Source organism: Glycine soja, chromosome 12 (genome assembly GCF_004193775.1).
Source record: "Glycine soja cultivar W05 chromosome 12, ASM419377v2, whole genome shotgun sequence".
Classification (NCBI taxonomy): Eukaryota; Viridiplantae; Streptophyta; class Magnoliopsida; order Fabales; family Fabaceae; genus Glycine; species Glycine soja.
This window is the reverse complement of record NC_041013.1, coordinates 11,143,006-11,165,976: the sequence shown is the minus strand read 5'-3', so window position 1 is coordinate 11,165,976 and position 22,971 is coordinate 11,143,006. Positions and strand designations below refer to the sequence as shown.

At 31.7% G+C, this 22,971-nt stretch overlaps 3 protein-coding genes and 1 long non-coding RNA gene across 7 annotated transcripts; 3 read left to right on the top strand and 1 right to left on the bottom strand.

Annotated features, from left to right (window-relative positions):
• The first annotated feature begins 5,183 nt into the window (after window positions 1-5,183).
• LOC114379720 lies at window positions 5,184-10,607 on the top strand. Of its 4 annotated transcripts, none has more exons than XM_028338409.1 (6): window positions 5,184-5,347; window positions 6,048-6,106; window positions 6,781-6,852; window positions 6,971-7,042; window positions 9,547-9,734; window positions 9,822-10,607. In XM_028338409.1, the coding sequence occupies exons 5-6, from the start codon at window positions 9,581-9,583 to the stop codon at window positions 10,361-10,363; spliced, it is 696 nt and encodes a 231-aa protein (XP_028194210.1). In that variant the 5' UTR covers window positions 5,184-5,347; window positions 6,048-6,106; window positions 6,781-6,852; window positions 6,971-7,042; window positions 9,547-9,580; the 3' UTR covers window positions 10,364-10,607. The 4 variants fall into 4 exon arrangements, with proteins under 4 accessions (XP_028194210.1, XP_028194213.1, XP_028194211.1 ...); XM_028338412.1 differs by having other exon boundaries at window positions 6,971-7,083; XM_028338410.1 differs by lacking the exon at window positions 6,048-6,106.
• A 937-nt stretch (window positions 10,608-11,544) lies between these two features.
• Window positions 11,545-13,686, bottom strand: LOC114379719 (bifunctional epoxide hydrolase 2-like). Its single transcript, XM_028338407.1, has 5 exons — window positions 13,471-13,686; window positions 13,167-13,381; window positions 12,711-12,881; window positions 12,200-12,435; window positions 11,545-12,009 (listed from the first exon to the last, which is right to left on the bottom strand). The coding sequence occupies exons 1-5, from the start codon at window positions 13,541-13,543 to the stop codon at window positions 11,760-11,762; spliced, it is 945 nt and encodes a 314-aa protein (XP_028194208.1). The 5' UTR covers window positions 13,544-13,686; the 3' UTR covers window positions 11,545-11,759.
• A 2,291-nt stretch (window positions 13,687-15,977) lies between these two features.
• On the top strand, window positions 15,978-18,172 carry LOC114378644. The gene is made up of 5 exons (XM_028337291.1): window positions 15,978-16,138; window positions 16,219-16,271; window positions 16,506-16,555; window positions 17,546-17,700; window positions 17,801-18,172. The coding sequence occupies exons 1-5, from the start codon at window positions 16,125-16,127 to the stop codon at window positions 17,994-17,996; spliced, it is 468 nt and encodes a 155-aa protein (XP_028193092.1). The 5' UTR covers window positions 15,978-16,124; the 3' UTR covers window positions 17,997-18,172.
• A 510-nt stretch (window positions 18,173-18,682) lies between these two features.
• On the top strand, window positions 18,683-20,584 carry LOC114379709. Its single transcript, XR_003659568.1, has 2 exons — window positions 18,683-19,710; window positions 20,273-20,584. It is a non-coding gene; the product is annotated as an uncharacterized LOC114379709 (long non-coding RNA).
• Window positions 20,585-22,971: the final 2,387 nt, after the last annotated feature.

Genomic DNA, 22,971 nt, shown 5'->3' with positions numbered 1-22,971 from the left:
TTCATGGCCTCATTAAACTACTTGTTTCCCGAAGGCAATTCAATGAATAGGCCTCCCATTTTTAATGGAGTGGGTTACCATTATTGGAAAACCCGCATGCAAATCTTCATAGAGGCTATATATTTAAATATTTGGGAAGCCATAGAAATAAGGCCTTATATTCCTAGCATGGTTGCTGGAAATACAACTATAGAAAAGCTTAGAGAAGAGTGGAGTGAGGAAGAAAGAAGATTAGTGCAATATAAATTAAAAGCCAAAAACATAATTACATTTGCCCTAGGAATAGATGAATACTTTAGGGTATCAAACTGTAAAACTGCAAAGGATATGTGGGATACCCTACAAGTAACACATGAAGGCACAACAGATGTTAAAAGATCTAGGATAAACACATTAACTCATGAATATGAACTATTTAGGATGAATACAAATGAAAGCAAGACATGCAAAAGAGGTTCACACATATAGTAAATCATCTTGCATCTTTAGGGGGAAATTTTCAAAATGAAGATCTCATAAATAAAGTATTGAGATGTTTAAGCGGAGAATGACAACCTAAAGTAACAACCATTACTGAATCACGAGATTTATCTAACATGACTCTTGCTACTCTGTTTGGAAAGTTACAGGAACACGAAATGGAATTGTTGAGATTAAATCAACACGAAGAAAATGACAAGAAAAAGAAGGGAATTGCTCTTAAAGCCTCATCTTCAATCCAAGAAGAATGTGATAAAGAAGACTTAATTGATTTAGATGAAGATGATGATCTTAGCCTTTTTGTAAAAAGGTTCAACAAGTTCCTGAAAATCAGAGGAAGTCAAAGGCGACCAAATTTTAAATCTAAAAGAAGGGCAGAAGTTTCATCTTCTACTCCAAAATGCTTTGAATGCAACCAACCTGGACATCTGAGGGTTGATTGCCCGATCTTCAAGAAAAAGATGGAGAAATCTGAAAAGAAAAATTTTAGTGAAAAGAAGATGAAGAAGGCTTACATTACGTGGAATGACAATGATATGGAATCATCTGAAGATTCAGAAAATGAAGAGATAAACCTGTGTCTAATGGCTAAAAGTTATGAAAGCGATGAAGAGGTAACATCTTCAAATAACTTATCCATTTCTTTTGATGAATTACAAGATGCATTTGCTGATTTGCATAAAGAATCAATCAAACTTGCAAAGTTAGTTTCATCTTCTAAGAAAACAATTCCAGATTTAGAAAATGAAATTTCAAAATTAAATAAAGAATTAGATCATCTTAAAACTGAAATTTCAATTTCTAAATCAAATGATAAAGTGTATATTTCTACTATTTCTGATAAGAAAATATCTGATTCTTGTAATTGTTGTAGCAAGTATGAAAGAGAAATTAAAGATTTGAAAAATTCGCTAAATTTTCTATTAGTAAAAATAACTTAGATGTCATATTAGGAAAACAAAGATGTGTCTCTGATAAGGCAGGAATAGGATATAAACCTGAAAAACAACAAAAATTTCATAAAAACTACTTTGCTTCCACACAAAAATATAATTCTTCTTTTATCATTTATTTTTATTGTGGAAGAAAAGGGCATGACACATCTACATGTTATTTTAAGAAAAATTACAACAACATTAAAATGATATGGGTCCCAAAAGGATCTTCAGTTTACACTAACACACAAGGACCCAATAAAGTTTGGGTACCTAAGTCAAAAACTTGATCATGTAGGTATCTTTGAGGAAGAAATGGTACATAGATAGCGGATGTTCAAAACATATGACGGGAGATGCATCAAAGTTCACACATATCTCTCCCAAGAAAAGCGGGCATGTAACTTATGGTGACAACAACAAAGGTAGAATCCTTGGAGTTGGTAAAATAGGTACAAATTCTTCAAACTCCATTGAAAATGTTCTACTTGTTGAAGGTCTTAAGCACAACCTGCTTAGTGTTAGTCAATTATGTGACAAAGGCTATCTAGTATCATTTGATTCTCAAAAATGTCTTATAGAACATAAGCATGATACCAATATAAAGCATGTAGGATATAAAGTCAACAATGTATATATGATAGACTTAAGCCTAAAACTAGATAACAATCATTGTTTTCTTAGCAAAGATGATGATCCATGGTTTTGGCATAAAAGAATTTCTCACATAAACATGGATCACTTAAATAAATTAATTTCAAAAGATTTAGTTGCTGGTTTGCCTAAGTTAAAATTTGAAAAAGATAAACTATGTGATGCATGTCAAAAGGGAAAACAAACTAGAGTCTCATTCAAACCCAAAAATATTGTTTCAACTACTCAACCCTTACAATTATTGCATATGGATTTATTTGGTCCTTCTAGAACTATTGAGTTTTGGAGGGAATTACTATGCTCTTGTTATAATTGATGATTACTCTAAATATACCTGAACATTATTCATTACTCATAAAAGTAATGCATTCCAAGAATTTAGGAAATGTGCTAAAATTATACAAAACAAGAAAAATCTTAAGATTGCATCTATTAGGAGTGATCATGGGGGTGAATTTGAAAACAAAGATTTTGAATTATTTTGTGATGAACATGGTATTGAACATAATTTTTCTGCACCTAGAACCCCTCAACAAAATGGAGTTGTTGAGAGGAAAAATAGGTCATTGGAAGAAATTGCTAGAACTTTCTTAAATGATACTTCTCTTCCAAAATATTTTTGGGCTGAAACCGTCAATACTGCATGCTACATCATGAATAGGGCCTTGATAAGACCCATTTTAAAGAAAAGTCCATATGAGTTATATAATGGTAGAAAACCTAACATTTCACATCTTCATGTTTTTGGTTGCAAATGTTTTGTGCTTAATAATGGTAAAGATAATCTAGGAAAATTTGATGCTAAGTCTAATGAAGACATCTTTCTTGGATATTCATTGCAAAGTAAAGCATATAGAATATATAACAAAAGAACTGTGAGTATTGAAGAATCCATTCATGTTTGTTTTGATGAATCTAATGCTATTTTGTCAAGAAAGAATATACTAGATGATATTGCAGAATCTTTAGAACAAATACATTAGTAATAGCAGCTATTTCGGATAAAGTTGGTCCAACAAGTCCAAAGGGAAAATCGAAAGTGTGCAGTCTTCAATTCCAAAAGAGGAAAGACGCCATCAATAGATGAATGTCGATACATGTAAGATCTCGTCTACACAGTTGCATGGAATCGAAAATTCCTACTTTCGTCCACTAGTTCGATCCCCATATACTAGTTCAACCCTATCCATCCAAGTAATGAATTTATTGTCATCACTGTCCGGGTTTGCTCTAAAAATGTGGGCTTAGTCTTTGCAGATGAAGTCAATTTTGATTTCTAGGAGGTACATGAGGGGATGTTCATCATCGGTGGAAGAAAGATAAGGGTCTAGGGCTTTAAGTTTGAGTTATGACCAAAAGGGACCAAGAAAGGCATGGGAAGAGTTGTTCATGGTAAAGGGTAACAATACCCATGAATGTCAAATCTTGAGACTTTCTTCTTCGAGTGTAGGCACATGTACAAACTTTCTTCCCTCTACTTCTAGCTCTATTGCGATAAAAATGGGAAAAAGTGGAGGAAGAGCCATGGAAGGATGCAAGAGAAAGAAATTGAATCTTGATGAGAAGAATCACAATGATTGTTGAAGATGCAAGGAAAAAGAAATACTTCTATGAACTCAAGGAAAAAGAAGGAAAAAGAGAGAATGTTGTTCTGAAGCTTCAAAGTGTCGAACTTTGGTTAAAAGAAAGTCCCATTTTTTTTATTTTTCAAAAGGAAGTAAAATATTTTTATTTATTTATGTCTATTATATTGATATATCATTTATGTAATTAATAAAATAATAAAAATTAAACGTGAATTTATGATAATTATATATAAAAAACCAGTCACGTAATTTTAAATTGCATTTATTTTTTTATGAAAGCTTTATTTTATTATAATTTAATTTTCTACTTTATTTTGTTTGGAAATTTTCTATAATTTTGTTTTAGAAAATTTTTTATATGGCAATCATTATAAACTCTTTAGAGTTTATTTACGTTGAAAATATCATTCACATATCAAGCATTAATTTGAATACATAGATCGCATTAAATAAAATAATATATGAATTTGTTTTGTTCGTTTTTTTTTTTTCTAACTTTCAATATAATTTTGCTAGAAAACTTCAAACATTCTAATATATATGTATTGCATAGTGTGTGAAGCACGGTACATCACTATTTTACGATGAATTCTAAACAAAAACAGTTTTTTTTTTTTATGTATGTGACAAATATGATCAATTTTTTGTATATATGCATGTTACAACCATTATCCACTTTATCAAATATTATTTACTTTGTATAAATATATTTCGAACAAAAATTCAATATTAACATATGTTGTTGATTATATAAAAATGTGTTAAATTTTAAATATAGTTCAATAATAACAAAATAAATAAAATATTAATTACTCTCCCACGTGATTTCCCCTTATTTGATAATATGTTGATTTAGTGTGGTTATTAATGTTTTTTAGAATATTACAATGACATAAAAAGGAAGAAATTTATTCATTTCCGGATCATCATTTTGCATACATTATTTTAAAAATAGTTTGTACAATTATTTTATTTTATTTTTTAATAAAATTGGGAGATTTTTTCATATAAATTTATTTGTGAAATCAATTTTGTGGTGACTATGTTATCCATTGATGTTTGACTATAAATAATTTTTTATAGGGGTATTGTAAAGTTCATCAGACATATTTCTTTTACACCCAATATTAAAATAAAACTTTAAAAATATTCTTATGAGTCTATCATTATAAGGATATAACATAATTCATAAATATTTTTTTTAATTTTTTTTATAAAATATATTTTATGAATTAATTTAATATTAATAGTCTAAATAAGAATGAAATCTTTGACTTAATCCGTAAGTGTTGTTTTAAAAAAATGTTTTATTAATTAATTTAATATTGATAATCTAGGTAGGAGTTAAACCTTTGACTTTGTTAAAAAATCTTAAAAAAAAAAAATTAAAAGTGGAACTTAAACCCACGACTTGTCACGTCGAGTACAACTTGAGTCTAGCACCTTAGACCACACGACCATCCTGACTTATTTGATAGGTAATAACATGTAAACGTATATATAAATGTCCTTCAACTACGTTTTTTGTAAAAATAACGAACGACGTCGTTGTTCCTTAAATAAAGGAAGAAAATCTTGTTGCAGGAGACATCGAAGAACAGCCCTCCTTCCTCGCCCTTCGCTCGTCAAAGCCAAAGCTGTCGTTGCCGTGCCACCATCTTCTCCAAAGTTTTCATATTCGAAGAGAAAAAGGTAAAGATAGAGGTTGCTCAACTCCTTCGATTTTTCATATTCTCTCGCCATTCTGCGTTTCCCTTTCTTACGCTCTTTTTTCGCTTTCAGTTTTGTTTTCCTTTAACCTAACCGCGTTTAATTAGTATTCTTGCCACCAGTTCTGTTACAAATTTGTGGGGGTGGAGTCAAAAGGCTTTTTGATTTCTTGGCACACAGAGAAAAATGAAATGCCTCTTTTTGTGTTCTGCTTTACAATATGTGAAACTAAAGCAACTTGTGCTCAAAATAATTTGCCTTCATTTTTTGTAAATTCATATAATATTGACTAAATAAAGTTACTCAGAAGATAGAAATTCCTATTTGTTTTGCAGTTCAGGCGAGTGGTCAATCTCTACTGTCTTACGATCTCAATTTTGTCAACCACACCTAATAGTTGTGAATCCGATATATCGACCCTACTATTTAGAACTCCTAAGTTGGAAGATGTGACTTTCATTATTCTGTAACATAAATATCTAAATTTGGTTTAGTAATCCTAATTGCTTGCGTTTAATTTCTTCATCCCCATGCATGTGCTTATTCCCCCAATGAGATGCAGATACCTATGTGCTAATTAAATTGACTGATCAAACTGTGTTATAATGCACCAAGAAATTTTACTGCATGGATTTCACTAGCTAACTTGAATAATTATTTTTTGTTCCATAAATTTGACAAGAACGTTCTTTGGTCCCCTCATCGCTCTTTTACATTCACTGGTTCTTCACCTTTGTTCAAGTAAGTTTTGTTACCATTAACAACATTGTGATTGTCAAATATAAATTCATGAAAGTGGATCAATTCTATATGTCAGAAAAAAATTGGGCCTCGTAGGACAGTAACAAATCAATGTGTACTGGTGGTGACAGCTGAAAATAACAGTGAGATTTTAATAGAAAAGCTCAATTCTAAGATAAATGTACACACGGGGGAAACTGAATAAGAGGTAGTGAACAAATATGTTGAGTGATCAATGCCTTTGATCAATGAGCCCAAACTGTTTGGTCTCCTGTGGAGTCATAAAGTTATAATTGTCCATATAGTCCAAACTTGAGTGTAGAATTAAAGAAACAAAATTATGTGTTAGATGCACAACACTGTGTGAAGTTGTCACCAATATCACAACCCTCAGAAACTTGTATGTCGAAATCATTTATTTATTTCCAAATGAATTGTTAGTTTTGTCCATCACTTAGCTTAGTCATAAATTGAATGTATTTTTTTTTTTTGAAAAATAAAAAAAAGTGAAAGATATATTTGGAATATCTACAGGTATCTTTTACCTTTTGCCAACATATTTGCTTTTGCCTAAAGGAAGCTTGGCATAGGTGATCCAGGATTGCTGGTTTAGTGTAATTTCCAATTTATTTCTGCAACTTTGTTTAAATTAAATATTTTTATTAATGTTACAGGAGTATTGAAGGAAATCTGATTTCAGGCCACATTCCTACAGACATTGGGAAGTTGACCAATTTAGAAAAACTGTAATTCTTTTGATCTTCTTTGTGTGCTTATTGGAAATTTGGAATCTCAATATCTGCTATTTTCCCCCTCACATATTATTCTATATTGTTTTAACATAAGTAAATGATGTTTGTTTAGCATTCTGTCATCCAAGGGATTCCCAAGAGCGTTGCCACCCACGCTTTCCAAGTTAACCAAGTTGATTGATTTGTAAGTTCTTATCCGTGTACGTGAGTCAACGCTTCTTTTAGGTGATTATGTTATCCATTGATGTTTGGCTATAGATAGTCTTTTGTAGGGGTGTTGCTAGTGCACCATACATATTGTTTGTGCATCCAACATTAATATAAAACTTCAAAAATATCTCTATGAGTTTGTCATTATAAGGATCATGAAATCCGTAAGTGTTTTTTTTTTCTAATTTTTTTCTTCAAAAATATGTTTTACGAATTAATTTAATATTAATGGCCCAAACAAAGTTAAACCTTTGATTTTCTTGTTATTAGCACGATACTTTAACCAATTGAGTTAATAGGTCAATTATATTATAAAATAAATAATGTAGTTATATATAATATTAAAATTTCTAATGTATATTTAATGCATATGTAAATTTAAATAATAAATTATGTGACAATTAATTTTGATATAACTTATACGATTAGTTAATTCTTATGTTTTTTTTAATTTATTAATAAATTAATTTTATTTAATAATAAATATTTTTTATTTATAAAAAAATATACGAATTAGATAATCCGTATGAGTTATATTAAAATTAATTGTCACAAAATGTATTATTTAAATTTACATGTGCATTAAATATACATTAGAAATTTTAGTGTTATATATAACAACATTATTTATTTTATAACATAATTGACCCATTAGATCGGTTGGTTAGAGTGTTGTGCTATTAATGCTAAACATAATACTTTTAATTATCTAAAAATTACTATGATTGCTTTCTTAAAATTTTAAACTTTTAAAACTATTATAAATACTTTTTTAAAACTCAATAATCGTGTGTAAATTAGTAATTTGAAATTAAGTAATTTTAATTAATAGACAATTTTTATAAACTTTTGAAAGATGTTATAAATGTTTAATTTAAATCGAGAATATTTGAAATTAAATAACTAAATTCATATTTACTAAGTTTCATTGTTTAAAAAATGTTAAAAAAATTTCTTGATTTTTTTTATTAAATATTGAAAGTGATATATGTTCAAATTTAACATAATATTATATTGACTTTTAATTATTTAAGCAATTTCACAAGTTTTCAATTAATTCACTTAATTTTGTTTTCAATATTTCATAGGATGTTAAATTAAGTTCCGTGGACATTTGAATTGATTTTAGATTTTTTAATAAGGTAAATAAAAAAATAATATAATTTTAAAAATTTTCATTCTAAATTTACCCGGGCCATTAGAGGTACTATTTAGTATAATTATATAACTCACTCCAGAGGTTATACTTTTTTGTATTTTGTTATGTTATTTTAAGACTTCAACATTTAACGTTTTAGACTTTAATTTTATTTATTTTGTGTCTTTGCTTGAGACTCTTTTATTTAGCGTATTGTTCAAAACTGTTGGACCAGTCTAACGGATCTTGTGACATATAATCGGATTGGTTTGGTTATTGGATTGATTGTGTATTTGACTCGAGATGACCTGATTAGACCATTCAGATTGGTTTTTAAAACTCGTTTTGTGTAAAAAATAATGTTCCAAAACGCTCTAAAAAAAACCCGAGACTTGTATAATTGTGTTTCTGAATTATTGTTTGCGAACTTGTGTCATCAATTTTAATATTTCAATTGTTATTTTGAATTTTGGAGTATGAATTAATTTTTCTTAATCAAATAATGTTGGTTATATACTTATATGTAATAGATACATATATAATTTTAAATTTTTTAATATATATAGGGTCAAATCAAGTCAATTACTAATTCACCGATTAAATCAACCCATTAATCTATTACCTGGATTGGATCACTCATCGGATCGAATTTCATAACTTTGGTCCTAATATATTTTATTGTAGGTGTGATGTAGGAATAGTAGAAGATTTAATTTAACTATTTTTCATAAAAAAATTAACTTTTTGTTGAGTTTTCATTTTTAAAAAAATAATTTTTTAAATTTCAAATATGTTGTTGCATCAATCCATTTAACCCACCCCCTTTTTTGTTCAAAACTCAACTGAGTCAGATTCGATTGCTCATTTTGATAGCCCAAAATAAAATACAAAATTAGAAATACAAACTAGGGTTGATGGGTAAAGGGCAACAGGATCAGAGTTATTCACCGCTTCACGTCCACTCTGTCTCTCTCGGTCTCTCCTCTCACACCCCCACTCACAGTTCCCTTCTCTTGTTGTTCTTGAGCATCACCACTTTCTTTCGTCTCACTCTCACAGGAAAACCCAGTTCTCGCCGCCTCTGTTGTTGTCTCTTCCATTCACGGTAGGTGCTGTGCTCAGTCAAATAATGAATGCACCGCATGCCAGCTTTATAATCCAAAAATCATTGGTCCTTGCTTGCTTTTCGTTTTTCAATCATTTTAATTATTGGCTTTTCTGTTTGAATTGGAGGAAGTAATTTAAAGACAAGAATTGTATTTATCTATTTTAAAATAAATCTCAAAACCAAAAATATGAGATTTCCGTAACATTTTTGCTTGCCTGTAATTTGAGAGCAGTGAAGAGAATTGCGTAGACTGGTAGTCAAACAGAATGGCAGAAGCAGCGAAGAGCAGAGACGCCCGAAGACGAAGAAGAATCCTCCAACAAGGTTCCGACCGTCTCGCTTTCATCACGGGTCGGATCCAAACACTGCCGGATCCACTTTCATCTTCCCAACCCCAATCCCAATCCCACCATCCAAACGGTACCTTCAAATTACAATCTCTTTTTCTATTTACCACTTATCTATAATCCCAATCTCTAATTCTAATCTCCGTTTGTTTTCTTGCAGTTGATGACTCCGATTCCATTTCGCAAAATCCCGAACCCGACAACACCGTAATCCAAACACCCCCCAAACACGAGGGTGAAAACGAGATTTCAACTGTCCCCGAACCTAAACCTGAACCCGAACCTGAACAATTCCAATTACAACCACCCCAAACAGAAGAACCGAAACGTTTCATCACTCCTAGTGACTTAACGCGCTCCATCAATTCCTCTAGGGTTACCCGTCTCTGTTGTTCAATTTTCGTGGCCATTTTAGTCATTTTATCTTACCCCAAGTTTTTCAGTACTGTGATAACCTTTAGGCCACTCTACTTAGTTCTCGTGACCAATCTAACGGTCGTGATTGCGAGGCTCTTTTCTGGGAAACAGAGGGGTTCTGAAAGAAGAGATAATAGAGGCTCTTCCGGTGATGGTGGTGGTGAATATGCGCAGCTTGCGAGTATTTTGGAACTGTGTGTGGTGGCGCAGAACGTGGCGGATGCTGTCTTCATGGACTGTGCTGTCTATGCTGTCGTTCTCGTATGTGGTCTTTCTGTGCTCTAGACATGACACGGAATGATGGAATACTTGTGTTGGTTTGAACAATGTGCCTCTTACCTTTCTTCATTTTGTTCTGTACATTTCGTAAAATTGTTAGTTTGCTAGTTTTTGTTTGGGGACAAAATTCAAACCCACCACTTCTAGCTTCAACCATCAAGTCAACTTTATAACTTGGTATTTGTACCTTTGTAACAGATTTTTGGTTTTATTCATTTTTGGTTTGCTAATTTCCATCTGTTCTGATTTAGTTTTAATGTTCTTTAGTTGCTCTTGCTGTTGATTGGCATTTGTTTCTTGCTTTGGATAAGTTTTTGTAGAATGATGAAGGATCGTGTATCGATTATATCAGTCATACTGTGATGTGGATAATAAGAAAAAAAAAGGCATTGGGATAGGATTTGCTGAGAAAGCATGTTTTTTCTTCTTTTTTCTATGAAGTTAAGGAATGGTTGTTCTAATGTTCTTTCCCAGTATTCGAATTCTAGTTTTGTTGATTATGAATGAAGTGAACTACCCATTTCGTCTTTCCTTTCTCTTAAGTGGTCCATGCATGGATAAAACTATTTGAGTAATTCCTGAAATATTGAGCTTTCATCGCTTTAATTTAGTTCTTAAGTAGATTCTAGCAAAATTCAAGGATCAATTGAAAGATTTTATAATATTTGAAGGGGTACATACATACATGATTTTTAATACTTTGCGAGACTTCTTGTATAATTTATTTATTTTTTACTTTAACTTTGGTGTAGTAAAAATGGTGAGGGAAATAGGGAAGGGAAAAGGAATAGGTGAGAAATAAAAAATGGGATTGTTTGGTTGTGCGGAAGTGGGGGATAGAAATGTGAGACCCACACCTATTTTTATATTTTGTGGCAGTTTTTGGTTAAAAACTACGGAAAAAAATTTTAGTGGTGGTTTAAGATGTTTACTAGCGGTTTAAATTGTTGGAAAATGCTATGATCCTAGAAAAATGCTATAATAAATATTGAAAATACAATCAATTTTCAAAATACAACAATTGATATTTGCACACCACCATTTGTCATTGGTTCTCTTAAGGTTTAGCAAGCTCACTGATTCCAGAGGTTAATAACTTCGGGCTAGGCCTAAAACTGATAAAAAGACTATAATTTCCTTTCTATTTTCTCTTTTATATCATCAACCAGTGTTTTTCCTTCCATAAATTGTAGCCGCCATCAAACTCGGCACAAAACTTCAGACTTTATTTGATATGAAGTTGCAGATTTCATTACAGCATATAAAGAGGTGGATATTGCAATGTTTATACCCCCTTCATGAACTAGAAGTTCAGAGGTGGATATTACAACGTTTATTGGATTAAGCAGACTAGAAATCACACAAACATTAAGGGAAACGTGCTTTTGGCCATAGATCAGAATCAGACAATTTGTTTTTTAAGGAACTCAATGATGAGCTGGTTCACCTTCTCTGGAATTTGTTCATGCACAAAATGGCTCCCTTCTGGAATATATATGATTTCCAAGTCCGGCACAAAATTTTTCACCATCCCACTTCGAATATAATCCTCCATGCCTGGAAAGTTGATAACATAATCTTTCTCACCCATGATCAGAAGTGCTGGAACTGTAACCTTCACGTCACTTAAGCCAGTTTCCACATTGAGACTCCTGCATAAATAGTCCAAATGCAACGTTATACAAATCTGAACCCTGAAGACTATATTTAATGTAATAACGTTAGTTGAGAAAAAATGTTTGCAGTAGCATTTCATTTCACTTTATAAACATCTGCACACCACTTTATAATGAATACCACTTAAGTTTTGAAAGAGGGAAAATGAAAATCTGTTGTTTTTACCTGTAAGGAACCTGCAATGCATATCTGAATCCAGATTTTTCATATAAAGATGCATAGGTCGCAAGGTCTTCCTCAGAGAACCATGGTGGTAGAGGAGTACATGGGTCAAACAAGTCCATGATTTCTTGATCATCAGCTGCTATTGGAACCTCACTTCTAGAGAAGAGAGTGTAGATGTTCCTTATCACTGATTTCACAGGAAAGCGGCCAAAATCTGCTTCTGCCCTCCCAGGCTCCTGAAAAATGGAATCAGTCAATAATTACCTCTAACAACTAGGAAGGGGTATAAAAATTAGAGAAAACAGGCTATGAGATAAATATAAAACAAATTTTGATTGTCAATTAATCAGAAACTAACCTGCATGATAAATTTCTTGGTTTTTACAATAATTATCTTAAAAGTCATACCAATGATAATTTGTGATTTATTGATAGTGAAAAATAATTTTATACTGTTATTACGTAACCATTAAACTCTAAAATTGTAGATGATACAAGTTGGAATTTGCACCTGCCACCTAGTAATATAGAAGCCTTTGGGGAGAAGGTGGTTTTGGACAGCAGAGGGACCAGGAAGCATGAAAGGAATGCCTAAAGTTATGACAGCAGCTACTCTTTCTGGGTGCACAGCTGCTGTAAGATACCCTGGGATTGCACCAAAATCCTTGCCAACAAGGAAAGCCTGATATAAACAATTGCAACAGCGCACGCTAATAGTTAAAGCGTAATTTCAACAAGCCAAGATATCAGAAGAAACAAACCATCTTCTTGTTTCTGTTTGTGTTTTGTTATTTTGTTATTGTACTACTTTTTTTTTGTATATTTTGGTGCTGCATATTGAACATCTGAACCGAAGTTCACAACTTGGATGTAGAAATTTTAGCCATACCATTTATAGTGGTGTATTTCAAAAATACAAGACTGACAAATTCACAAGACATGCACTGTTGCATGTCTAGCTTCTTACCTGGGTAATGTTTAAAGCATCCAAAAGACCCACTATTTCATCAACTAGATCATACATGGTTTCCTTTTCTGGCTCCGCTGGATGCTCAGAGAGTCCATAGCCTCTGAAATCAAAGGCAATAGCCCTATAACCAGCATTTGCCGCAGCAATCATTTGGTGCCTCCATGTGTACCAGATCTCTGGGAATCCATGCAAGAACACCACTGCCTTGGAGCCTGCATAAAGACATAAACAAAGATTATTAACCTAATTTTGATGCATATGACTATAAACAGTATTCCGATAAGGGTCTTGAAGGAATGACCACTTCCAATCTCTGCCACGTGCAGCTTCAGTCCCTTCACTTCCACTTCACTGTGCTGGATCTTCGCCATCATACAATGATGAGCTTATCAAAGAGTAAATAGTGTGAGAGAAACACAGTGGAAGAACAAGAAACGGTAAGGGAAGTGCAAAGGGAAGAGAAAAGTTGTGAATATCAAGGTCAACAACTCCAGTGATTGTTTCGTAGACGAAATTTTGTATTATTATACTTGCTTAAAATAAAATATGTACTAATGTAATAATTTTTTTTAAAAAAAAACTAAATGCTGCCAGACTTATTTTTAAGATATATCACCATTAGCCAGAAGTATATGCAACAGAAAGGGAAGAGAAAAGTTGTGAATATCAAGGTCGAAACTAGTGACTGTGTGGTTAGACTAAATTTTGTGACACTTACATGGTTACATCGTTTAAAATAAAATGGTTTATATTAAAATAACAATACATTTTAAAATAACTAAATGCTGCCAAAAATGTAATATCGCATCTGTATATAAGGAAGATTTAGGCAAACTCCTAGCCAATTGTAACATTTCTTACACCAAACAAAGACCAATCACAAGAGGAGAAGATGAGAAGCAGTTTCAGCCTTTTCACAGCTAAAGGGTCATCAGCATTATTCATCAATAGAGCTTATGACTTTTCTCCTTTGTCTTGTAAATTAAACCTGGTGGGAAAACGATCAGTAACAGCTCTCCGAGCACATATTGCCACTTTCAAACGAATGAGTTTAGACCGCATATTTCTTTAGAGTAATCTGATATTAGTTACTGCCACTTCCTCAAGCATAAAGTGCAGATTTAACAAAGAATGATCCTGAAGTATAGTATCTCCACTTTTATACAGATTCAAAAAGAAAACACTCTACATGCAAGTGAAAGCTACTTAGTTTAAGTTTATAAATGTAAAGATTATAAAATATTCTTTAAAATAATATTTTTAAATATTTTTTTTATCTATTAGGGTTAAATCTTATAAGAAAGGACGAACAAAATTAAAAAAATATCATATTTAAGAACGAAAGAAGTAATTAATATTATAATGAAAAAGGTTAGTTGCACCGTAATTTTTTTGTTTTCATTTTTAATTTTTAATATAAAATTGTCATTTTATTTTCAAACGATTATTTTTTTCAAAGATTTATACAGAAAATAGAGGAAGAAAATCATTTCATTGTTTTCTGTACAAATTTTTAAAAATAGGTAACAGATTGAAAATAGGACAACAATTTTTTAATTAAAAAGTGAAAGAAAAAAAAAACATAAAATAAAAGTGTAGGTAAGCACCTCCCTAAAATGACCCTTATTTTGATATATTTTTTTTAATACAACATTTATCATGGAATAGAGAGAGTACTATTTAGCAGTCAACTAATTTGGTCCCTTGGACCTTTATGCATATAAAGAGTAGGGACAAATTTTTCTTCTTTTTTTTTTTCGAGAAGAGAGTAGGGACAAAATTGAGTTAGGTGCGTTAACATAAAAAAAAGTAGGGACAGAATTGATGCTGTACATTAACCTCAAGCATTAAACTGATTAAGAATATTAGTAACACTATTTTGAGATGGAGAGTAACATGAGACGATTGAAAGATTTTAATTTATAACTATAATTATAATTAATTTTTAGTTTGTGTTTCTTTTTTTTTTAATCCAAGTTTGTATTTCTTATATTATCGGAAAACAAAATCTTTTAAATTGTCTATTATCATATGATCATTACATGCTAAAATGTCATAGTGAATTACAGTTTTTTTAACACGAATTTTTTTATTTGAAATTCTTTAACAAGAATTTATGCATGCAACACATTAGAAAAAAAATCATGCAAATACACCTTATAATCACATGTTACATTATAATTTAGACATAAAAAAGGAGTCATGATAATAAAAGATAGTAATTTCAATATATTTATAAAAAATAACAAAATAATATATAAAAAAATTATCACACAATTAAGTATGTTAAGATGGGCTAGATCTTGAAGTCCATGTGTATAGACCATCTGATGGCATACGTTAGTCCTTTAAATGAATGTCTACATAATTTGAGAAATTAGTCTTTAGATTTCAGTTAAGAGATATCTTGGACATTAAAAAAAGATTATGAAATAAGATATTATATATGTTTATCAATTTATTCAAATTTTATCAATATATATTCAAATTTTCTGTTTTAAAATATATTTTTATCAAGTAATTATTTTCAACATTAAAAATAGTAAATATTTTAATGTATGAAACAAATATTATGTTAATTAAATAAAATAAATATATTATAATGAATAAATATCATGTTATATATTATGGATAAAATTGACTTTCCAACAATATTAAATACCATATTTTTTAAATATAATACAAAATAAATTATTAAGTATATAAAAAATAAATTAATATATTCAAAACATATTTTACCTTTATTAAATTTAATAAATAAAAACAGTTGTAAGCAGACCTACAAATAAAAAAAGCTCAAGACGCTGCAGCTCGAGAGTTGTTGATATCACTCACTCCTCAAAGCGCAGAACACACATTAAGAAACACTATCTCTAATATCCATCGAGAGAGTGACACAAAACCCTAACCAAAACGACACCGTGGGATCTGTTCCTCCTCTCAGATTTTGCTGCAATGGGCAAGAAAAAGTTAATGCTTTTCCTCTTCCCTTTCTTCCCCTTCCCAAAATTTGAAAACCAGTTTCTAATCACTGTTCTCACTTGCGTAGGTTAGATTCAAAGTCCGATCGCAAATTCGAAAAGAAGGTCCAATTTTATTCCAGTAAGTTCCTGGATCAATTTCTAAAATGCTTTTCCTTACTTTTTATTTTTATGATTACTGAGAAACTAAAATAAAATAAAATGAAATGCCATTGCTGAGGTGCTAGGCTTATATTAGGTATTATATCTGTCTTTTTTGCATGTGTATGATTGTGAAGTTTTACTGTCATTGGTGGCTTGCTGCATGTTGTGTTTAAATTTTAACTCCTTCCAATAATATCTTTTGTTATTGCAGAGGTGAAAGATGCTGTTACCTCCTTGAGTGCCCAAAAGTCTATTACTAAGGTGAGAATCTTATTTCAATGCTATTACTTTTCTTAAGTTGGGATCATTGAACTGTGGAAAGACTTCACTTGGTCTGTAAAATGGCTAAATAACTGTATTATGCCGGGTATTACAAATCATTGGTTTAAAATGTTATATTGTTCATGGACATGTTGAAGACTTTTCAGCTTTGTTCTTGTTCTCCACTTTACAACTTAAGATAGGGAAAGACTGGGCATTCTGTCAATGTTGAATACACATGCTTGCTCTCACAGTCATAATTGGGCATTTGTGTAATTTTGTTGCTGAAAGAAATATTAGGATGATATCGGAATTTTGATCGTGATGCAACATACAAGTAACACTCATTTGATGTGGCCACACATCATAGGACTTAAAGAACACGCAAGGACATTCTATAAAAGTAACTTGTTGTATTGATTAATATGAAAAGATGATGATACAAGAGGGAACTATATGTATTTATAGGAGTGTATTGAAAACTGACTAATTGACCAACTGACTAATCTCAACTAATATAACTAGCAATGAGTAACAGAGGAGTTTTAATTTCATTTTAAAAAGCATGTATACTCTTCCTACAAGTAATTGTTGATGAAATGTTGTGTACACAGTTGATGCATTGGCTTAAGATGACTTGTATACCTGTTTAATATTGATTTACAGGACACTGGATTTGAGACTTAAAGAAATTTTAAAATAGAATAACGTTTTATATATATTTTTTTCTTTTTAAAGGTAGACTTTCATGTTCCAATGTAATGTAGCAAACTTTTAAACTATCTTGAACTGATGGCTTATCTTTTATGGATTTTACCAGTTTTCTTAAATATTTTGGACGAATCTTTATTGAGGATGTCCTGAAGATTTGATTGCTGTGTTGTTGTACTGACCGAGTTTTGTTTCATGTAAGAGATATGTGCTCCTCTAGTTTTATCACTTTTATGTGTCCTGTGTTATTGATTTTCTGAAAATATTGTCTTTTGTCAGAAAAAGAAAAAGAGCAAACAACAAAGGCGGCAGAAGAAATTGAAGGCATATAATCTATCTTCACTTTTAGAGTCCCTTCCTGAGGTGAAGGCATCAAAGAAACCAGGTTGTGCGAATGACAGCAAACTTACGTGTAAATCCAGGCAGATGCTAGTGTGAGTGTTTCCCATCATTATTCAATATTGCATTGCCAACTTATCATTTGATATGTAAGATTGTATTTGTAAATTGTAACCTATTGTCGTTGTTCATCAGATTGACTGAAAGAGATCGAATTTCTGCTGTTCTCAATGATCCTAACTTTCAAGCAGATCCCCTGTCTGCCATTCATCAATATATACAGAACAAACAACCGGTAGTAGAGGAACAACCCAAGAAAAAAGTGAACAAAAATGGATCCAGGAAGAAGAAATCAAAGGCTTCAACTGGGCTACAATCTATGGAAATGTAGTGTCTTTGTGTGGCTGCTATAATGATCAACTTTTTTTGAAGGTCTTTCAATAATTTTACTACTTCTGTAAAACATTAGATTACTCGAATTATGAATGCAAATAACTATGGTAATTGGTCACTCTATTTTGATAGCTCGCAGTATTTATTGAATAGGTGACTGAGACTTGCTTCTGAGCATTGCAACTTAATGTAGTTATTAGGAACACATGAAACATCCCATAGATCAATTTTTGATGAACATTGAAGGGTTATTAAAGAAGGGAGATGGTTCATTTTAGGATTGTGACCATCTTTTGATAATCAAGGCATCAAATGTTTTTTAAATTTATTTTTTGCCACTACCTTTGACTATTGATGATTTTAAAAAGTGTTCCGAAAATTATTTTTCTTCCTAGTGTTAGAAAATGTTTGTTAAAATTAGGAACACAACTATTGGTATGTGGGAAGGAAACGACTTTTTATTGATTGTAAAAGCTAAAAGCTAGCGTTTCTGTATTCTATACTCTGCGCATTACGAATGAAACGCATTGGGTGTGTTTGGATTAACATTGAAACCACATTGATAAGAGAAATTATGTGTTCCAATGCAAAAATTCAAAGCAACCACTACAAAAAAAGGTCTTTAGCAGTTTTTTTTTTTTTTTTTTGTAGTAGTAGTCATGAAAAATCGCCAGAAAATGTCACCTTACGCGTGTCAACACATTGGGGCTATAGTCCATTTAAGCGCTGAGGCCCATCTGTTCTAGCCTTCAAGGTTTACTTTGGGACACTTGATTAGTTGATTTCTCTCTTTGCTCTCAAACTTCAACACTTGGTGTTTGTGATGAAGTAGAAACCATCACTCGCCTCAATCTTGAAGCTCCATTCCAATGACATCCAAGTTCGAATTAGTTGGAGGCTTTCCTGAGCTTAAGATTCGTCTAAAATGGAATGCCATTGATTCTTGCCCCTTTCCATGAACCCTAATTCCCTCTGCCATCGAAAGATACCTAATTTTCTCTCTCGATACATAAGTTCGAATAGTTTAACATATTGTGTTCCAACCTCTAAGTTTGTGCCTGGAATTGTAGGTCCAAATTTACAAGGTTTGTATGCTAGTGTGTTAAGACATAGTTTACAAGGTTTAGAGGGAATACTTTTGGATTCACACAAGCAGAAGTTAATGATTTTCATGTCCTTTGAAACTAATTATTTGTCTGGCCTTTATGCAATTTGTTTTCATGAGGTAAAATTTCTTTTCAATATCATTATCAGAAGATTCTACTTGGCCATACATGAGGTAAAACTTCATTACTTGAAGTATTAATCTTATCGTGCCTTTTAAGACTTCTCATGGTTACTTCTATTAGTCCAGTGTCAATGACTTGCTATAAATGCCTTTAAAATTGACCAGTTGTTAGCTTTACAAATGTGGTTTCTATTTCTCTCAACTCTTTCTTGTTTTTGAGTCATCTCATATATGTAGATGGCTAGATGCTAAATAATGCATTAAATGTTGCAAAGGTTGGATGCCAGATTTATACATATAATCGGCCTTACAAGAGGATCTCCTGATATTGTTGTTTTGACATTTTGTTTAGCTGTAGACCTAGCTACCTGATGATTTATTTACTGAAGCACTTTGGTTATACTCTGCTTGGTGATGTTTGTATCTTCCCTTTGATGATTTTAAATGTGACCCCTCGTGCACACACTTTATGTAACTTCCAAAGGTGATCTTTTTTGTTCATACCATTCCTAATATTTGGTGGTCATGTTGGTTGAAAGAATAAAAGCGAGTGCTCAAAATCCTCTGATGACATCTTTAAAAAATAGTGAGGTTGATTCATGCTATAGAAGGGTTTATTTTTGTTATGCATATGTGAGATGCTCCAATTTTTACTTGTGCTGGAGAGTAGTCTGTCTTTTCCTTGGCTCTTGCTGTTGTTGAATAACGAGATCAGTTGCTACTTTAGTTTCTTTAGTAGGTGAATGTGAGTCAAATGCTAGAACTGATGAGAAAAGCTTGTTAAGTATACTTCTTCCTTATAACATAAATATGCATCACTGATTGAATACTTAAGAAATCTGATCAAGCTTCATCATCCTCTCTTATTCTGCGTCATGACAACAATAAACTGCTTTTCTTTCTAGTAATTGATTCAAAGTTCAGATGCCTTTATGTACTGCTTTGGGACTTGTATTTATAGCCTGATTTGGCATCTGTATGAATGAAGGAAAATAACTTTATCTAAGTTGAAGATGCAGCACTAATTAATCTTCTCCTTTGTCCAGGAAACACAACTTCAAAGTGTCTCTCACTCATTGAAGACAAAGTCCTATTCTGAACCAGTGGGTGGAAGAAGGCAGAGAAGTCACCAAACTTCAGCTCGAAGATCTCGTTTATCGCCTCACTCAATCGCGTCCCTTCTCACATGCCCTGTTACTCTGTCCAGTCATCCTCATTGTTATGTGAAATGATTTGTAACTTTTGATTATTTTGTTTAAATATTCATCCTCATTATTTTGTGAAATGATTTGTAACTTTTGATTATTTTGTTTGAATATTCATCCTCATTATTTTGTGAAATAATTTGTATCTTTTAATTAACTTTGTTTAACCTTTGTCACATATTCCTAAATTTTCCTTTATATATCCACTATTTTCTAGCAACACCAAACCTCAGTGCCTAGTTCTTCCTGTCTATTAAATTAAATATAATGAATAGTATTTGTTTTGAGTAAAATAATCAACAAGTGATATAATGAATAGTAAAATATAATATTGGTTATTTTTAAGATATTAATAAATAAATATTAGAGATTAAATTTTTTGATTAATTTAAAAATTGGTTAATTGTGGTGGTTTCAAAACCCATGGAAAAAGCAAAAATTAAATAAGAAAAAACATTGTGGCGGTTAAAAATTACCACAAATTTATCGACAAAAATACTTGTGTTTAACTAAAAATTGTCACAAATATTTTTTTTATGTCTATAGACCTAATGGTTAATTATGACCGTTGGAAATGCAACTTGTGACAGTTAAAAATTGTCACAAATTTTAGTTTTTTTTACAATGAACTATGTTGTAGTTTTCATCTAAAAGTTGGTTGGTATTGGATTCAACTGGTTCCTAAACAGAAAGATTGTAACTTGAGTTCAATGTTGTAAGTCATGACAAATTGACAATCTAAAAGAGTATCTTGTTATCTTTCTCCCTTTTTTTTAAAAAATATTTTCAAATCTTCATATTTGATAGCTAAAAACACGAGAGCATTGAGCAACTCAAATAAACCAACTTAAAATTTTGTAGCAAATGAATGAAGGTGATTCAATGGTTTTCATTTAGGCATGTGACAATAACCATTAATGTGTTCAATAAGCAGGAAGTCATTAGTTTCACTAGCAAGGTGACGGGTGGGAGACATTCTCATGGATACCAACCAATAGTTTAGTATGGTTTTGAGTTTAGACCGTTTCCCCCAGTCTTAGCTTCTATAGAATGGTTGTCTTCCCTCAGACCCAAGAGGAATCAAGACCTACCATCGAAATCCTCTACTCATAGTCGTTCATGTAGGAAACTCTTTGTCAGTCGAGATATGTTCTTACCAATGGAACCGTTTAAATTGAAGTTGAAGAAAGAAAATTTGTAGGCACAATTGATGTTGATTTATAGGGTGAGAAAGTTCATCTGATAGAGACGTCTAAGTGCATTGTCATACTTGCATTATGAGGCCACAACATAATTCTCTTGTATTTTGAGTAGACATATCATAAAAACAGATTCAAAGACATGACAATGATTAGAACACGAGAATAAAGACAAAATCATGTCGCTATAAAATTAGTGAGCCTAAGCTAGCTAGCAAAAACATCCAAACTATATTGGCACCTTTTTGCTAACCAACTAGAGACACACCTAATAACATTAAGAAAAAAAGAAAGGAAAAAAAATACAACAAAGGGGGATTGAGCCAAAACACATGGACAAAATTAGGTGAATCTATAGGAAGGGAGAGCAAATCTATTGCGCAAACACTTGCTCCTAATAAAATCGGGAGCTGAGTCCCACAAAAAAAACCCAATCGAGAAGCAACTCCTTTATTAACAAAGAGATCGACATAAGTGTTCCCTTCTCTAAAAAAATGTGAAACATGCATAATCCTATCTTTACAGGAGAATAAACCGTTTAACCACCAAACTCTTATTTTTCAGGACTAAATACAAAAGTTATCGAATAACAATAAAAAAAGTCTATTGAAGATGCATAAAACACATAAATATTGAATCATATCATGATCAATATGATAATAATTAGTTATTATATATGGTTACCAAGATAAAAATATATTTTAGGATCATATTATATGTTATTAAATAATTAGCCATTAACAATTTAACATGGTATATGAACTGGAAAAAAAAAAGAAAAAAAACTCGATTGGGTCAAATCGGACCAACTCAGTCCAGGTCACTGGGTCTGACCAAATCTGGCCGGGTTAATGCGGCTAACTGGGTTGATGCATTTTCGGTCCTTCACCTTAATCAAATTGTCCAGGCCACTGGATCCTGGTTGAACTGGTCTGATCGACTGGATTAGATCGATTTTTATAACTATGACATTGATACAACAATTGTCACTAAACGTAGATCCAAAGTGCAAGATGAGCACCCAAACATCGATATAAGAAATATATTAAATTTTCAAAAAATCATTTTGTTTGCCTTTAAACATCCATTTATGTTGTTTTAAATTTCAATTGTAGGATGTTACTAGAAAATCATAGACACAAGCTAGCATGGGAAAGGGCTCGATGCTCTCACCATGCAAAGATAAGGTGGTGCGTTCGATATAGTGGTTTTTGAGATATGTGAGAGAGTACCATAGGTATGCATACACTGGATTAAATTAAAAAAAGAAAAAAAAACACCAAGCGACATCGTTTCTTTTCCTTCTTGATCTCCGTTGTATAGTACCTTATCGCGCCCACC

Excerpts from the sequence above, each read along its gene's own strand:
- LOC114379720 (XM_028338410.1), top strand. The coding sequence starts at position 9,581 with ATGGCAGAAGCAGCGAAGAGCAGAGACGCCCGAAGACGAAGAAGAATC. Across the intron at positions 9,735-9,821 it reads CCAATCCCACCATCCAAACG|TTGATGACTCCGATTCCATT; the intron begins GTACCTTCAAAT and ends GTTTTCTTGCAG.
- LOC114379719 (XM_028338407.1), bottom strand. The coding sequence starts at position 13,543 with ATGATGGCGAAGATCCAGCACAGTGAAGTGGAAGTGAAGGGACTGAAG. Across the intron at positions 13,382-13,470 it reads CGTGGCAGAGATTGGAAGTG|GCTCCAAGGCAGTGGTGTTC; the intron begins GTCATTCCTTCA and ends GTCTTTATGCAG. Across the intron at positions 12,010-12,199 it reads GCATTGCAGGTTCCTTACAG|GAGTCTCAATGTGGAAACTG; the intron begins GTAAAAACAACA and ends CTATTTATGCAG.
- LOC114378644 (XM_028337291.1), top strand. Across the intron at positions 16,272-16,505 it reads GAAGGTCCAATTTTATTCCA|AGGTGAAAGATGCTGTTACC; the intron begins GTAAGTTCCTGG and ends TTGTTATTGCAG. Across the intron at positions 17,701-17,800 it reads AAATCCAGGCAGATGCTAGT|ATTGACTGAAAGAGATCGAA; the intron begins GTGAGTGTTTCC and ends GTTGTTCATCAG.